General features: G+C 45.0%; 1 protein-coding gene across 1 annotated transcript in view; it reads left to right on the top strand.

The window, feature by feature from the left end:
- The window catches only part of LOC119459192 (glucose dehydrogenase [FAD, quinone]), a 69,713-nt gene that overhangs the window by 20,197 nt on the left and 31,487 nt on the right, over nt 1-18,029 (top strand). The window contains exon 3 of the mRNA XM_049671627.1: nt 2,162-2,254. Coding sequence (XP_049527584.1) covers nt 2,162-2,254 — 93 coding nt within the window. The remainder of the gene's footprint in view (nt 1-2,161; nt 2,255-18,029) is intronic.

Raw genomic sequence — 18,029 nt, 5'->3', positions numbered from 1 at the left:
TTCAGTGTTTACAAATGCCCATCGTGAATCCAGGACCACCTTTTCAACCACTCTTCACCTCGCCAATTCAATCAATAACAAAGAAATGAGCCGATAGTATATTTATGGATTCAGTCTTTTATTCATTGATTTGTTCAAATCGCGAGAAAGCCTGATTATGTGAGGGTAGATCTGTTTTACTCTGATTTTGGTGAGTGAGCAAGACAGTCCGAGTGATCAGGGCTGAAAATTATTTCGGAGGGCCCGAGTTGGACGGAGCTTCGCTGAGTAGGACGACGGTCAGTGTTAGTCCTAGCGAATATGGCTGATTAGAAAATCGTTTGAATTTCAGCAGGAGTGAGCCTGGCTCAGTTGAATTTTAGCGAGTTTTCAGTGCGAGTGAGTTTGGCTGAGGATAAGTTTGGTGAGTGTGAGTCCGAGTGAGCTCGGCGTAGTAGAATTCTGGTGAGTCTGAACCCAAGTAAACCATCCACTAGACTCTTGTTGAGCTTGAGTCCAAGCGAACCCAATGCAAAGAAAAATGTAATTTGCTAGTGAGTCTGAGTGAGTTCCGAATATTTTACTGACCTGCGAGCATAATATATCATTTTTTTTCTTTTTTACTGAGTGCAAGACAGCGAGAAATCCGTGTATACGGTGAGATCCTTTTTATGTTTTAAAGAATTTAGAAAAATTGCTTGTTGGAGATAACATAATTGTAGTCCATGAGGTTGATTATTCAGAGAGGCGGACATTACTTATTGGAGGCGGACATTATTATTCAGAAAGGCGGCCCAAGAAATCGAAACACATATTCAATTGATTACAAAAATGTACTAATTCATTGCTAATTATGAATTTCCAGAATGAAAACAATGAATGTCCGTAAAATGCACTGTTCTTCAACCTACTTTTTAAACAACACGCTCTTTTATGCATTGAAATACAGAAGTAAGTGAAACGCCCATGCGAGCGTTATTCTATTTTCCTTTCATAGAAACGCAGTCGCCCTTGTCGGGAGTCAAAACCCATGACTTCGTCTTGTGACGCGCGATGTCATATATCCAGCAGTGAACCCCTGTGGGTAAACAGAACTTTTCAAGGCATGAACATGAATTTTGGATATTGACCCTTGGGCAATATATTGAACTTCATCACAATATGCATATTATGCATCTTTTGACAAATGACTCGTCATCCCAGCCGTGCGAATGTGGATTCCCAGCGAAGCTCTGGAAAACCGCCACTACAACTGCTGGGGGGCATTCTTTATAAATACGAAATCTATATGGGCCATGAAGCGAAAAATTCGATGTTAACATCCGATGATATCAAAACCCATGTCACTAAGCGGTGGCGTCACGTTTGACATGATGACGACCAAAGATCGCGTGTTGACAACACCACGTCAAATCTTACGTTACGCGACAACGGCATCACTTCACGATATCGCCTGATGACGTCATCCGATCATGTCATCACGCCAAACGTGTCGTCACGCAATAACGTCATCGTCAAGGGATTATGTCGTCTGATGACGTTTTGTCATGGCTCCTGGAGAAGCAGCACACTGTGCGCTTCCCACTTCCTTGCACTGTCTCCGGGATCAACCTGTGATGACGTCACGTTATTACGTCACACCGTCAAACGTCGCGTGATAGCGTGATCCCATCAGAGACCGCGTGCTGACATCATCACGTCCAACGTTACGCTACGTGATAACGGCGTCGTCTGGATATGAATCACGTACTGAGGTCATCGTCAAGGGAAGATGTCGCCTAATGACGCCATGTGATACCTCTTAGAGAAGCAGAAACTGCGTTTCCCTCTTCTTTGCGCAGTTTGCAGGATCGGCACACATTTTTGTGTGAGTGCCACTCACGCGTACACAAAAACTCCCGACCAATTAGAGGCTAACCGCTTCGTTGTAATATATATATATATATATATATATATATATATATATATATTTAAACGCTACCTTTTGATTTAAGCAGGCGTATTGCGGTAAAGTTCAATTGATTGCCGAAGGACAATGTACTGAATTCCTGGGCATGCGATGCTTTGACCATCACGGAAAGGCAATATGGCTTATGAAAGTTGCAATCGAGTATTATGTGATTCTTCGAATCTTTCTTAGTGACTGCGTGAAATACTCATAATAACCCAACCCACAACGCAGAGGTGTGACTGGGCACGCGGTAAGGCGCTTGGTGGCTCAAGCGTGACCAACTTCCAGCTGTTCGTTCGCGGTAACAAGAGAGACTTCGACCATGTGGGAAAAGCAACACTGGTGCCGAGGGCTGGTCTTACAAAGACGTGCTGCCGTACTTCAAGAAGTTCGAGAGCTACAGGGAGCCGAAAGCAGATAGCGGTATGCACTCCCGATATTGTTGCCGTTTTGCTGCTAATATTGAAAAATGATAGCACCTACCTGTATCTGTAAAAGTTGAGAATGAGACCCCGTAGGTGACACACATCATTTGCATAAATTGTCTTCAATACGTTTAATATGGAGAACCTTCACGCACCTCCAGAGACTTATATACTTGAACCACCGGTGTAGTTCATATTGCCCTAGGCTGGTTCATGCGAAACCGAAAGCCATCCCAATAATCTACGTTAAAGTCCATTTTATTGTGCAAATTTGAGTGATACTGCTTTATCAATGTGATTAGCATCCTTTTCCTACTTCAGGCGTTTTGAGCCTATCTATCTACCTATGAATATATCTATCTAGCCGCTTACGCCAAACCAGTGACCCAAGTTTTCTATTAGCTTGAGCCACTAGGTATGTGCTCATGGTCCGTCCATCATCGTCATACCAGATTCGTCATCTGACTCTTGCCATGCCGCCTTGGTCAGGCCGTGGACGCCGCCCCAGCGGCCTAGATTGTTTAACAGCTTGGGCCACTAGGTACCTTCTTGTGGAATTGATGCTATCGTAGTAATCGCATCGTTGTCATTCCAGTGTTGTCATGCTTCTCTCATCATGCAGTCGTCGTCACGACATTGTTGTCATTCACTGGTCAGGCATTCATTGTCATACCATCATCATGATGCCATCGCAATCGTTCTATCACTCCCCACAGGGACGTCTGCGTAAGCCGGCGTTTGGTGTGTTGTGACACCACGTACCCGAGCACACGGGAGTTGTTGCTCCCGCGTCGAAACTGTGCGCGGCTTAGCCATGTATGTGCAAAGGGGGATCCTGAGGGTTGCGCCGACCGCGGGTGTTTGGACCTTTACGGCCGCTCAGCGGAGGCAACAAAGCCCTTTGAACTCGGCTTTACATAGACGGCACCCACGGACTCACACACCCGGGAGAAATCGGTAGTTGCCAGATTTTCCTATCCTCCTCTCGAATCTTCGTCTTTCTCTCTCATGGCGAGGGTTAACCGTGTGTATCATGTCGCGCCTTCGGTATTATATTAGGTTATAGTGGCGTCGCATAGCTGGCATGTACAAGCATTTTCCGAACCTTGTAGCGTCCCTTGTTGGACTCCGTTGCGGGTGGCTACCATCGCCGCCAAATATTCACACGATGTGATGGCAAATGCTCGCCCCCTCCCCTTCCAGGTCGCCCTATGAAAAGAGGGCGCACGGATGCAACTTTTGATTTCACTTTTCGAAGAACTCAGAGACATTTACACGTTACCATGCAATGCACAGCGAAGGACCCACACCAATAACAAAGATATCTCTATTTTTGGTGGCTAAATGCCTCGCAGGAAAGAATTGGAAAAGACCATACAACCTCAAAGATGTCACGCGGGGACTTCCTTCTTCAACTAAAAAACGAAGACCATGTGCAAAAGCTCGTTGATCTCACCAGTTTCAGTGATATCAAAGTCACAATGTCAGCACACCACTCACTAATATCAGAATATCAGGTTTCCTAAACTTGAGTGATAAAAAACTCCTTAAATAGTTGCGAGTACAAAATGTAATTAAGGTCCGAACAATAACTCTCCGAAGAAATGACGACTTAATCCCCGATCGTTGGAGAGTTCAATGCTCAACACGCGGCATGGGGTTATAAATTCGAGAGTTCCGAAGGCAGAAACCTCTGGATAGACGCGCAACAGGAGGGCCTAACCCTCGTTGCCGATCTTTCAGCTCCAACCAGGAGACGCACCAGTGTTTGCATCGACAGTACGCCAGACGTTACTTTCAAGAAAAACTTAAGGGACACGCAGTGGATAAATACCCAGCAAGATCTGGGCATTTAACACAGTGCAATATAAATAACACTCTGTGCGGTACAGCGTAAGAAAAGGCAAAACGCGCAAAATTGTAGACTGGACTAATTTCCGGAACAATATAGAGGATGCTAGCGGCCAAACTAAAAACATAGCAGAATCAACCAAACAGTTAAGGAAAGCCGTAACCACGGCTACACGAATAGTTGCACCAAAATCTAAGTTAGAAGTCATAGACAGTAGGCTCCTGCACATGTGCGAGGCTAAGGAAGAGCTACAAAGAAGCTGGAGGTGTCAGAGACGCAACAGGGTAATCAGAAGGAGGATATGCAGTTTAAACAGAGACATAGAGCAGCATGCACATCATCTAAGTAAGCATCAGTAAGTAAGCAATATGCTATCATAGAAACTGCACAAAAAATAACCCGCAATAATTTAATCGCGAAACTTGATAACATATCCCACAGCAAAACTCAAAAACATTATTCGCAGTCAAAACTTCGACTCCTCAGCGGCGTTCGACTGGACATTAATGCTTTCGCATTAATAACTCATCAGAAGTATTTAGATGTCCTCCAATTTTTAAATCTTATCCCCACTAAAATGCTTTTGCTGGACAATATATCACAGGGGCAATTTCAAGAATAGTTTGATTACAAGTTATCACGTTTTGGTTAACATGGCCCACTTTGCGCCTAAACACAAGGCACACGAGGAAACTTGGACAAGATGAACCCAAACTTCCAATTGAAATTTACGATCGCTTTGCCCCGGCATACGTATTTCAGCGCAAATTAAGGTGCTATTAAGCACTATTGTTTCCACTTGCGACTGAACATAGGCGTCAGAAATTTGGAGTACAACCCTAAATGCCAAAACAGCGAAACAACCATCGAGCGTGTTTACGGCTAGGGCAGCCTACTTCGTCGTGCAACGTCAATGTTTTCAGAGTCGACTGGATGGTCGACAAAAAGAAGAAGCAAGCAAACAGTGTACAAGGCCTTACCGATCATCAACCCAGGAAGATTCGCACTGTGCTATCTCTTTCTTTTATTCAGCGGTCCTGGGAAGTCACCCCCAGACATCCCGTGTCTACTACTCTGTAGATTTATTCTCTCTCCTTTCCCTTTTCCTTAATTCTTATAATCACACTACCCATACAGGGCAGTGTGATGTGCGGAGTACGCGAGACAGTGCCGTAGTAGGGAAAGGAGGGCAAAAAGAAAGTGCGTCCACATTGAAGAGTGTCAGGGTCGAGAACGCACGGCGAAAGAAGATAAAATAAAAGGAAAAAGTTCCAATCAAAAGAACCGACGCAGTTCTGAGGCGCTAATCGCCTGTGTACAGGAACTCCGAATGTCACCAATCAGGCAAAGACAAATCCGCCAGAGTGGCACAAAAGCGAGACGCACCAGAAGAAGAAAAGGGGGAGTTCCAGGAAGCGATGCCGAACGAAGGTCGATCACCGGACCTGGAGCTGAAGACCGGCCTCAGGTTCTGGACCGGAGCGTCCAGGACTTCACCCGACCGCGCCTCCTGCCAACCCGTTCTCGGGCGTCGCAACTCAACCTGATCGCGGACTGCTGCCCGAGGCCGGCGAAATCCTGTGCCCGTATACAAGCAGAGCGGGAATAGTCGGCCTACGGGCCCGAGTTCGCGCCCAGATGCCTGGCCAGAAAGAACGCCGCCTCCATCTGAACGTGATGCCAAGCCGCCTGCGTCCCCTCTTCAAGCCGGAGATGCTACTCTCTGGTCGCCCGTTCGTCCGTCAACTACATCGACATTTTGGTGAGGTGAACGCTGCTTATTCCGTCGCTTCGCGGCCACCTATTCACGTCAAGCAGTTGCGTGCGCTTACACGCGTGATCGGCCCTAGCTCGCGTGCTTTTGGTACTTTTATGGCTCTGAGTTTGTTGTAGGCAAACAACCTTCATCACCAGTAGCTAATTGGACTTCTGTCTTGTTAACCTCTTAGCCCTGCTTGTTTTCTTTCTCTCTTGCGCAGCCAGAAGGTTCCAGCAATTTTTGAAAAGCTAATGGAGAATCGAGGAAGGATATGTTGAGCTATGCAGCAATATCGCGGTATGACGGTGACAAGAACTTTTATTGGTCCTGAGAAACTGGCCACGGGGAGCCGAAGGCTCCCTCAGGTCAAGTCGGTGACTCCGCCCACGATGGCACCGGCAGGCGAAATCCCGTTGCGATGTCGTGGGCCCTCTGGACTGCCTGGAGTTGGATGTGGTGGTGGTCGCTTCTTAGGAACTCCTCCCACTGTTCCTTTGTGGCAAGTATAGAGTTTTCTATGGCTGGGCACAGTCAGATAATATGATCGAAACAGCATGAATCGGCTCCGCATTTGGGGCACCACTGCGGGAAGTGTGGGTCTATCCTGCTAAGGGACCGCGGAGTGGGGCTGTATGGCTCAGGTATAATGTGACAGCACTTTGTAGTACGAGAGTGGCTTGTCCTGTCCTTTTTCCCTCGTGTGGTGTTTCCTTGCGCTGTGCAGCCATCATGAATACATACGGACACGCTCAAATACCACTGCTTCTGCAGCTGAAGTAGACCCTCAGCTTCTGGAAGAGGCTAATGCATAGCCATGCCACATAGCAACTGCGCTATTGGAAAGTGGCGACTTTTACAGCGAAGCTGTTTATCTCTAGCCCCCGTATCCATCCCCCGCATGCGTTCGCAGTGCGGGGTGGGGGAGGGGGGGGCAGTACCTGCGTGGCTTACGTCCCTATTACGGCGCGTGGACTGCAACGGAGACTTGTACGGGGAGAGAGCGAAAGACGGTGGCGACGGTGCCTTTGCACGTGACCTGCGCTTCTGCGGTTTAAACGGCATGCGTGTCGGAGGTGCCGGCATGGTTGCAGCTGCGGTTGCGGCTGATACATGGGAGGTGCGGTGACCGCGGCGGCGCTTGTGTGGGCCTACAAAAATTATGGGGTTTTACTTGCCAAAACCGCGATCTGATTATGAGGCACGCCGTAGTGGGGAACTCTGGAAATTTGGACCACCTGGGGTTCTTTAACGTGCACCTAAATCTAAGTACACGGGTGTTTTCACATTTCACCCCCATCTAAATGCGGCCGCTGTGGCCAGGATTCGAACCCGCGACCTCGTGCTCAGCAGCTCAACACCATAGCCACTACGGAACCACGGCAGATGTGTGTGGGCGTAGTGTGGTGCCGTATGAAAAAAAAGGAAGATTTCATAGTGTATGCAGCCCATCTATGCAGTCTAAACAGCTTCGCTGGTAATCCGTCCCCATATGAATGTTGCGGCCCCACGAACTTTTTGTGTCTTGCTCTGGGAGCATGCTGGCGCTCAGGTAGTGGCCGGTGGCTGGCCACCGACGCGGATGAAAAACTGATATCACGTATGAAAGGATGCCTTTCACTCGGTTGGTATCAACTAAGTAAAGCCAGAGTATTGGCTTTATCGACACCCGGTTCATCTTTTCCTGTACTTTTCTTGATAACTTTTCGAACTTCATAATTTCCTCCTCTAAATCCAGCCACTTTCAAGCAAACTAACATAATGCAGGTCTTCTTTTACTTTTCTCAACATAAAGCCTCAACGGTAACATAAAACATCTAAATTAAAAATATACAATCAATGCAAAAACATATAAGGCGTAGTTTGTGGCTGGCACAGCTACGCATCGGGTGTTTGTTATATCTGGTTGTTTTCAGAATCACGGTTGTTACTGGTTTGATAACAGCGAAGAAGATACAGATTTATTTACAGAAGTAGTTTCGGTAGCACAAGGCTGTCGGGCATCCTGTAGTATAGTTTATAGAGTAATTGGTGAAAGTGTAAAATAAAAGGTGGTTTATTTACTTGTTACACTACAGCAAAAAGAAACAATTAGTAAAACAATATGAGTGCTATAAACAAATAAAAGTTGCCGGAAAGCCAAACTTAGTAAACTCAACATACATTAAAACGTATGTTTTCAAATATGCTAAGCAGTGTGCTAATTTAAGATAAGGTGTATGAGCTATTCAATATATAAAAAGCGAGCCCTGTAGCCCTTGTTGCGTATAGTAAAATGTGATTATTTCTGGCGAATTTGGTAAATTAGTATTAGGAATAACACTAACAAATGCCACCGATAATTTACGTCGTTCATTCACTTGAACATGATAGTGGTAATGTCATATTCCTACATCAACTAGCCCAACAGTCAATCCTTCTGATAATAGCTCCACCCAGAAATTGACACTATGTTGTCAGTACGGGGCAACTATGAGGGACTAGTACTATATGAACTGTAGGCTACAATCCTAATGGCTTTAGTTTTTCTGTGCTGGACCGGAATGTGTGTGAGAATTTGCGTGTGCGTTATCTTGGAAATTCTGTTTCTTTTAGAAGAAGCAGGATTTCTTCCTTAATAATTGGGAATTTTACGAAGATGCAAACAAATCAACCCACCAAGTAATTGTTGCAATACCTAATCGAGCCAGACTGTTCTGAACTGTCGGTAAATTTTGCAGCGTATCGAGGTCTTACTGGAGAGCTGCCAGTGACCGTTCCTGTTACTAAAACCGAACTTCAGCCCACATTCTTGAAAGCCGGTGAAGAGTTAGGCTTCAAGATCGTCGACTATAACGCCGCGGAGCAGACAGGTAAGCGCTCGTGTGAACATGACTTGTGTAAATAGCCTTAGATAATTTTTTCCCGGTAGACGACCTCAAAAACAATGAAAGGTGAATAATAGCAGTCACAGAAATGTATGTATCATGTAAATGAACAATCAAATGCAGTGTTTTTCTGACGTCATCCTTTTCAGCTACACGGAATAAATGTAAGGTTTACAATTCGTTGTCCCAATAAATAAGTATGTATGACAAATGCGAGGTAAACGATGCGGCCAATGGCCGACTGTTTATTTAGGCGAGTTCAAGCAGCATAAGCCCATCAGTGAGAAAGACTACTTTGCAACTGTATGAGAAATGACAGCAAGAAACCTATGCTATATGAAATAATTCGAGCTCACAATCACTGATATCTCCACTTTTCATGTGAAATATAAATCAATCCCTCACATTAATCTATAAAATCGGGGTGATTGGCGGGAGAGGTTGCTTCTTATTTTGTGCTTCAGCTGTGCAAAATCAATAAAAAAGCAAGGCCATCAATTTAAACTTTTTATTATTCAATTTAATTCAAGCAATTATACGGTAGTTAAACGTCGATTTCACGTTTTTCGACATTACCGCGCTCTTTTTTTTTTGTAACAGAAACTGAACCTTTGCTTTAACTTACATACGTACCCTTAGTATTGACTGCAGGAATTGCGGGAAAGAAATGGAGTTGGGTGGCACTCCCGTAATCCAGAGTAGATGTATGAATTCGCTACCGGTGAAGCAGATTGGTTTGAGATGCGACTAGCCACAATATTAAAATGGGTGCAGTGCATGATCGCAACGGCACAGCGCACCACACCACCATACGCCGTATTCTGCACTGATTCATATGGACACTGCCCAGCTAGAAGAACACCTGCTGAAGGCGGCGCGACAGGCAGCGAAAGACGCCAAGGAAAAAGAGCGCACTGCCCAGCTAGGAGAAAAGCACCTGAATGAGGTGCCACGAAGCGTGGCGCCATCTCTCGAGGTGACGCAAAACCCTCACCGCGGTACACACGGACAGTTGGCATTCAAAAGAGCACAGGCAAACCTGTCTCAGCGCCAAAAGATGACAATCAAGTGTATGGTGCCCTGTATCTGTCTTTTGAACGTAGCTATTGGAAAGGCAAATAAAACTTCAGCGTCCTAGAAGCTACAGCGTGAATGATATTGTGAAGAAACATTAGGAAGAACTCGGAAGCAATATTTTTTTATAACTTGTTTGGCCAGTAACTAGCGTATGCAATGCGGCCCGGTGCAAAGGATTGGGGGCCAGAAACCACACTTCCTAAACATTTGACTGGTTGCCCGGGTGATCTCGTTTTGTTCTCGCAACGATGCCCGGATATTCTCGTTTGCCGCAAGCAAGAGGACGGATAACGGCTCTGGCTTTTGCCTCAAGGTCACTTGCAGGTCGCCGACAACGGGAACTAAAGGCATTCCATGGTTAAAATGCTCCAGTTTTGCAAGTGCTAACAACATGATGCACGTCGAAATTCCTCGTTCCTCCTACCTAATGGAACATTGTGGCTTCTTAATTGCCGCCACGGTGCGCAAAGGGCTAAAGGAAGTGAAGTTGCTTACATAAATAATCTTTGCACAGTGACTGCAGAGGATAGCAGTCGCTTACTTAAAAGGTAATTCTATCAGACGAGGCTGTTGTTGGATAAGAAAAAATTGTCATCAATAGCACCCGTCGTGACCTCGCACCCACACATTTATTTCACGTCTAATGAATAAGATTGTGTCTAGTAACCAGCCCTATATAATCCATTAATGCTGTTCGAGGAATAGGTGGAGAAAGGTTTGATCTTTGCAGCCAGAATAGTTGTCCTATTATGTTGCCGTGCGTCCTTGCGTTACCTTTGGCTGCTATTCGTTTTAAGCATACGATCACCTTCATCGAGTTGTCGTTGGGCACAACGCGCGCATACAGTATCCTAGATAGCTTGAACGTTGTCGCGAATTCTATAGATAACCAGGTGCATGTGATCAGATTGTGGCCTGTCACGAACAGTGGTGCACATTCACGAATACACGCGAGCTCTGGCGATCATGTTATAATCTACGATCAGTCTTGCACAAACAACGGGCAGACTTCAGCCATGAGCTTCCATTTCGACGATTGATGACGGTTCTGGCCTCAGTTGTGTTTTTAGGCTTTCTAGTTTTTCTGGAGCCGAGTTTGCCTAATATTGAAGATTCTGAACTGACAGTTTTGGTAATGTAGCTTTTTTGCATCACTGCACGAGAGAACATTAAAGAATATCTCGGTAAGAAAAAAAAACGTGTTTCATGGAAGCAATGCCAAGCCACTAAATGGAACCTAAGGTTCGAAATGACTCAGTAGTTATTATAGTGTGCGATTGATAAAATTTAGGCTGGAGATCACTGCAAAACAACTCGTAAAGCCTGTAGATCTGATGTAACGGCGTATCTCCCCTTACAAAAGAAGTTGCAGTATTGCTGCAAAAATCTTAGACTCTGAGTCACCCGGGATGCAGAATACGTGTAGACAGATGACAGACTTTCTGTCACTTCCGGTCACCTCCCAGTGGGCAATGGGTACACCCTTTCTGCAGAAAGTCTGCTCAGCCTGTGTAGCCACAGGATGCAGCATGTCTGAAGAAATTCTCTTGAGACTGTGGTCACAGGATGCAGCAAATGAGCAGACATTTGGCAGATTCTGTGTAGCCCATCTATCGGGAACTGGCATGCATTCACGCATGCAATGAAATAACAGACGCAATAGTATTTCTTGCACTATTTATTCGTCTTTGATTTCTTCATGGCTGCCTGATTCAAACCAAAAATGTTTCTTTCAAGGAATGAAGCAGTGAGTAAGGTAAGCAAAGTTTAAAAAGGCTCGTTTGTTGTTCAGTGACACACAAAGTTAGTGGAAGCTAAAACACACAAGTGAGGCGCAAACTGTCAGCCGAGTTTAATGAATAAGGATTTATACTCATAGCTGCTATATTCAGCTGGATGTTACATGTACTAAAAATGGCAGAGAAAAGATAATAAAGAATGAATCAGAACCGACAAGGTGACCCACTCGAATTATATACAGGCAATATTATGTTTGAAATTGAGTTTGGTGATGAAATAGAGACACAGATGGCGCACTCACGCAGGCTGCAGCAGCAGCCGCAACCATGCAAAATGCTTCTCGTATCTCATCACTTTGCGCGCTTGCTTGTGAGCAGGATTTTCGTACTTTCAAAATACGGTGTGTAACTGCATCTCGTGCAGTGCGCAGCTAAGTTGACTGGCGCATTTACGAGGATGAAAGTATATCTGTGCTTCCCGAGACTCTGGTTCAAGCACCAGCACATTTATCCTACGTAGGCATGGTTGCATGTGAGCGGTATCTTATAAACAACTGCCTCTTCGCACATGAAAAATTAGGGACATGTTGCGTGTGAAGCGGGAGTCATTTACAAAGTACTGCTCACAAGCAACTGTGCTTACGTTATGCACCGGTGCTGGAATCAGTAGCTCTGTGATCACAGATATGACCTCAGCCTAGTAAATGCACAGGCAACTTGGCTGTGCACTGCGTGAGATGCGGTTGCACACCATCTTTTAACAGCGCGGAAATCCTCCTCAGAAGTAAGCGCAAAGTGACGAGAGAGATATGGGAATCATTTTGCGCAGTTGTGGCCGGTGCTGAAGCCTGCGTGAGCGAGCCGTCTGTGCGTCTACCTCATCGTCATTCAATTTCCAACACAATATCGGCTCGGTATGTTTCAAGTGGATCGCCTTGTCAGTTCTGATTCATTCTGATTATCTTATCTCCGCCTTTTAGCACATATAACCCGCAGCTAGCTGATGATAGTGGCTACGGGTTCCTTCTTGTTTACCAAGCTCAGTTGACAGTTCGCGCTTCACTTGTCATGTGTTTTTGTTTCCACTACCTTTGTGTGTCACAGTGCCTGCCCCAGCACCACGAACGATGAACTAGTGAGTCATAATATCTACTCGCCACTTGATTCCTTGGAAGTGGAGTCGCTCTTGGGCCCCATTTTCTACAACATGGAGCTTATGCCCTCTTCAATTTGAGGTCTGCGCATTTAAAATTGCTGCATGTGTATTCGGTTAAAGAAGGAAATTAATTTTAGAGACATAATTTAGGGACATATCTTGGGAAGTACAACCCTGCAACAATATCAGGAACAATGTCTTGCGGTATATTGTCAAAATACAACGGTTACGCAGCTTGAACAATTTCGTGAATTTTCCTAAGTCAACAGAGAGACTACTCGGGATAGAGTTGAATTTGAATCCAGAGTGACGTATTACGGAATGCTGAATTCCAGGCTTCGAACATTTCAAACCCCCTTTTGTGGCTTTTTGTTCTGAGGTACCTTTATCTGTAGTATTATGGGTATCAATACCAACCACACCACCGAAAAAATTGTAATAAACAATTTTCACTACTTAGGGAAATATGATTAGGAACACAGAACCTGTGTAGGCACGGATGTTAGAAGTATACAAAAAATTTTAAAATAAAGGTAACCAAAGCTCTCCTGCTTTTGTCGGGCAACTCAGGTGAGTTTCTAGGTATGAATTATACCAACAAAACCTACAGCTCGTGTAAGTGGCAGTGACCGTTTTGTAAACACCTTGTCACAGCATGCAGATCAGACGCTTTGCCGTGTTGTCAGGTTGTAGAAGTGCCGGAGATTCTATGGGGTGTAGAGATGCCTCTGGCTCACAAAATCGTAACTTTACTAAACTACAAAAAATGTCAGTTTACTGTAATCACTGTTTAAATTGCAAACTTGCTATTTAACAAGATCATGTTATATGGTGAAAAGTCTCGTACAACCAGCTCCAGGAAGCTGCATCTGGCTGTACAAAAGTCCGATTATTACATCATACAACGAGCTCCAGGAAGCTGCATCTGGCTGTACAAAAGTGCAATTATTACATCATAGGCGGTTATGTAACATGTAAATGGGACTGCAGCAGACATGAATCTACTACCAAAAGCTTCACTCAAACGCAGATCTGTAGTAAGTGAAATGTGAATTGTCCTATGAAGAAACTTGTTAGCACAAGAAAAGCGTTCCAAAACCTAATTTATTTATGTGGCGCAACAAAGCACTGTCCTCAAGGACGATGCGCTGAAAAAGAACAGACCCCGACCTTTTCAGGAGAGAGAAAGAAACGATATTTCGTTTAAAAGAAACATTGCTGTTGAAATCTCGGCGTCTTAGTAAAATCAGAAACCTTTACACATACACCAGAACACATAGGACATCCAATACAAGAAATGCGGGCTGTCTGAAGACATTCTATAAATAGAACAATTCGGATATAAGCTAAAATTTGGCAATGCGTCAGATACAGCAATGGGTGCCATCTCACGCAGTCGCTAGCCGTGAAGTCAACACATCGACGTACTTCCAGAAATCCGTATACGATATTTCTCGCTGGGAAATTACGGGCACAAACGGTAACTTTTCCTGCTTCAATTTTTGTGCCCATTCATATCAAACAACCCCCGGCCCTAGCACACTTCACAGATGAAAGCAAATAAACGATAAAGCTTCAGCCAACATCAACAAGTTTCAGGGCAATTTTCATGAAACTGTATGCTATATCTGCACTGCCACAAAACAATGAACATTCGGAAAGCACATCTATCATTATTGTCGCTTTACAAGTCATCTTGCGATCTGTATAACAATTTACAATTCACGGACTAAAAGAATTCGCGTAAGCACCGGACTTACCTTTCAGGCGTACTCGGCAACCGCTACTTCGTGTCACAGGTTCCGCGACATCGTACAGGTACCGCGGCAAGAAGCATTGGTGCACGGCCCATCCTGCGTAAACACTGTAGAATTGTGGATGAACTGCAGCATGTGATAGCACGACTTTCATCAAATTCTTCCGTGCACTGTGATCCGATGCGAGCGCAGCCAGAGTACCTGAAGCTTTTAACGAGCCGGGAACAAAGAAAGTGCGAACGTGCCTAACTACGATAATCATCGGCGTAACACACAAAAGATACTGCACGCTACATTACGCGGCCCCAGGGGTTTTGGATCATTAGTACACAGAAAAAGCACTCCACTTTCAGCCGGCATAGCATACACACGAATAAACTACACATCAGCCGGCGTTAATGCAGCGAGCACGCACATGTAGCGACATGCCGACAGCTGAAGACGGGAAAATAGTAGCACCTGTAATTTTACCGGCACTCTCATGCTCCTGGTGCCGCCACCTGTTGGCTGGCGCCAAAAGCGACCATGTTTTCGGTGATCGCATGGCGTTGTGTGGCAACCTGTATATATGTACACTTACATCCAGGCTGTGAATCGACCCATAGTTCAACTGCTGTATTTAATGCAGTTTATGTAGCCATTACCTCATTTCAATTATTATAAATAATTGCTTTAGGTTACTGCCATTGTCCGATTGTGCTTATAGTAATCAGTGGCCAAGTTTACGTAATGTAAAAATGGCAGAACTAACCGTTTTTTTCAATGATAAAACCTGTCATGGTTCAGAATATATATACTCGTATGCGTATGGACAAACGCACACACTGGACATGCACGCACATTATAGAGACAAGTCCTCAGGCTGTCTGCACGGAGTCTGCAGAAAATCTGAAGACTAGGTATAGAGGAAGGTCGAGTCCACAGGGAGGTGACTGGTTGGTAACTCCCGGGTGCCCGAATGGTCAAACCCATTTTTGCAAGGGTAGGAAATCACTGGTTTGTTCCTTTTCTAATAGCAATTCTGTATATGGTAAAGCTTTATCCTGGAAAGTTCTGCTCCTTTTAGAAGTTTTATTTCTTCCTTAATAATTGGGAGTTTTACGAAGATGTAAACAAATTAACCACTTCAGCAGTTTTAGAGGCCATAACAACAACAAACACTGGAGAACGATACGTTCTGTCTGCACTCTTAACGTTACGCGTCCAAAGTGATGGTTGTATTTACATTGGAAGATGGCTAATGCAGTAGCAGTAGCAACATTTAGGGTTCTAATAATTGTACACAACAAAAACGTAATGAAAACGTAATGAAAACCTATGAAAACGTAATGTTAAACGACGTGACATGCGGCCATTTATGACTGCACAGCACGGCGACGTTTAAATGGGTGACTTCTCAAAGTTTCTGCTTCAGCGGTACTTCAGCCTTGTTTTGTTGTCGTTTTTAAATACACGCCATTTCTGCCAGCCTTAGAAAACACTTCTACACCAGTTCACGTTTTGTTATTAGCTAAATGTCTTAAGCGACACCTAACGAGTTTCGGAGAGTTTCATTGCTGAATTATTGATATTTCCTCGTGTTTTCTATTTTGGCAACTCGAAAGAATGATAACCTTGCAGTGTATCCTTGCACCTTAACAATGTATAGCGTAGAAACTGGTAGCTTTAAAAATTAGTCATGTTTATAATTTTTCCTTAGTGTCTATAAAGGGTAAAGCGACGATATGCGATGTATTTCCTCAGGTATTTTCATACTTCTTTCCTACTCGGTTTTTATCTTCCTACCTCGCCCTCCCCATTCCCTCATTAGCAAACCGAATTTTCCGTTGTGGTAAACCTATCAACGTTCCTCTTTTATTTTGCTTCTTCCTTCTCTTTATTTTACCTAGTGCTATTCAGTGAACAGGAAGCGTCAATATAGACGACGTGTTTTGATGTTGCGCGCTATATTTAGAAGTCAACCATAAGACAGGTCAGTTTGAGGCACATTAGTGCATTGCAGTCAGCGGGACTTGTCACCATTACCAAGACCGACGTTCTTGTTCACTCCACGGCGCATTTCTTTACCTGTACTTATGTCTTGTTGTTCCTAAGTTTAGTGTTGTACCCTTGAGATGTGGTTGTTTTCGTAGCAGCCAGAATTTAAAAAAAAAACTAAAAGAAGGAAGCTATTTCATATGCAGGGTGTCCCAGCTATAATGCAGCACAATTTAAAAAACAAGAGAAACGGCGTAATGCGAAGCAAACCTAGTGCGTATTGTTCCAGTACAGTGGAGTAGCCGCCAGTAATTTTTTCGTTACTGAGATTTAATTATGTACTTGTAACTAATTATCTAACTCGAGAAGTCCTTTCCTAATTATCAAAGCGTCAATGAGAAAGTTGTAGAGCAACACGAAAAACTCCCCATACAGCTTTCTGTTGCTCAATACGTGCTGCATAAATGTGTTTTTCTGGGGGTGATAGAAGCCCGCGAATACACGCAGAATTGCCGCGCGACTGGACGCTCGAGGCACTTTGCGTGTATTCGCGGGCTTCTTTCACGCTCGGAAAAGCTGGGACACCCTGTACATGCTTCTCGTTCACTACTGTCGCCACTTTGAATGTAGAAAGAAGGTAGTACTTTTTATCTAATACATAAAATAATTTGCACTGAGCGGAACGAATGAATTGATGGCTATAGCAAAACATGCACATGCAGCCATGCGAGGACTGAAAGAACGCGGGCAAGTTTGCACTAGGTCGTGCAAAGCTTAGGCACAGCAAAAGTGTCAATCCTTAAGTCTGGCTGGCTGCAACTGCTAGGTATGAACTTGGTTGCTGCTAGGTGTTAACTTGACTTAACTACGCATGTAGTAAAGGTGTTCTCGAGCAATCATTTTGGGAAGACCATCCCTTTCGCGACATTTCGCGAACGGTGCAAACGAGCGAGAGCGTTCCAGACATGCCACAAACGCAGGCAAGCAGGCAGGAGCCGTGTCTGTGTCGGGCGAAGTGAGCGCGCACCTACGCCAGCGGTCACTGGGCAACGCGAGGTGACGTCATCGCTACTGCTTCGGCGCGTGCGCGTCTTTGCCACGTGGGCGGCGTCGGCAGCAGCTCTGCGCGTTGCCTCGTTGGTGCTGCTACAATTTCTTACTGTCTCTATCTCGCTCTCATTTTCTCTTTCCCTATCCCGAGCATTGCGCGTGCAGCGCGCATGCTCTCCTTCCCTCTCCTTAAAGGGCCCCTAAACCACCTCAGATATTTTTTGACCCTTTCAAGTAAACACGCGCATCGAGTTCAGCATGCCGTCACGATCAACGATGCCAAACGCTGCAGCGCTACGCGCCGCGGGAGCGCCACAAGATCAAAAAAACAATGCCGTCCTCCTTCCCTCGCTTTTCCGGTATCCCCAGCGGTCGTCATGATGTCAGCAGGGGGAATCTGGTGATGTCAACGGTGGTAACGATGTCCATTGGTCAAACAAGAA

This window comes from Dermacentor silvarum, chromosome 7 (assembly GCF_013339745.2).
Source record: "Dermacentor silvarum isolate Dsil-2018 chromosome 7, BIME_Dsil_1.4, whole genome shotgun sequence".
NCBI classification, from domain to species: domain Eukaryota; kingdom Metazoa; phylum Arthropoda; class Arachnida; order Ixodida; family Ixodidae; genus Dermacentor; species Dermacentor silvarum.
Note: the sequence above shows the minus strand (reverse complement) of the source record. Positions and strands in the feature narration are given on the sequence as shown.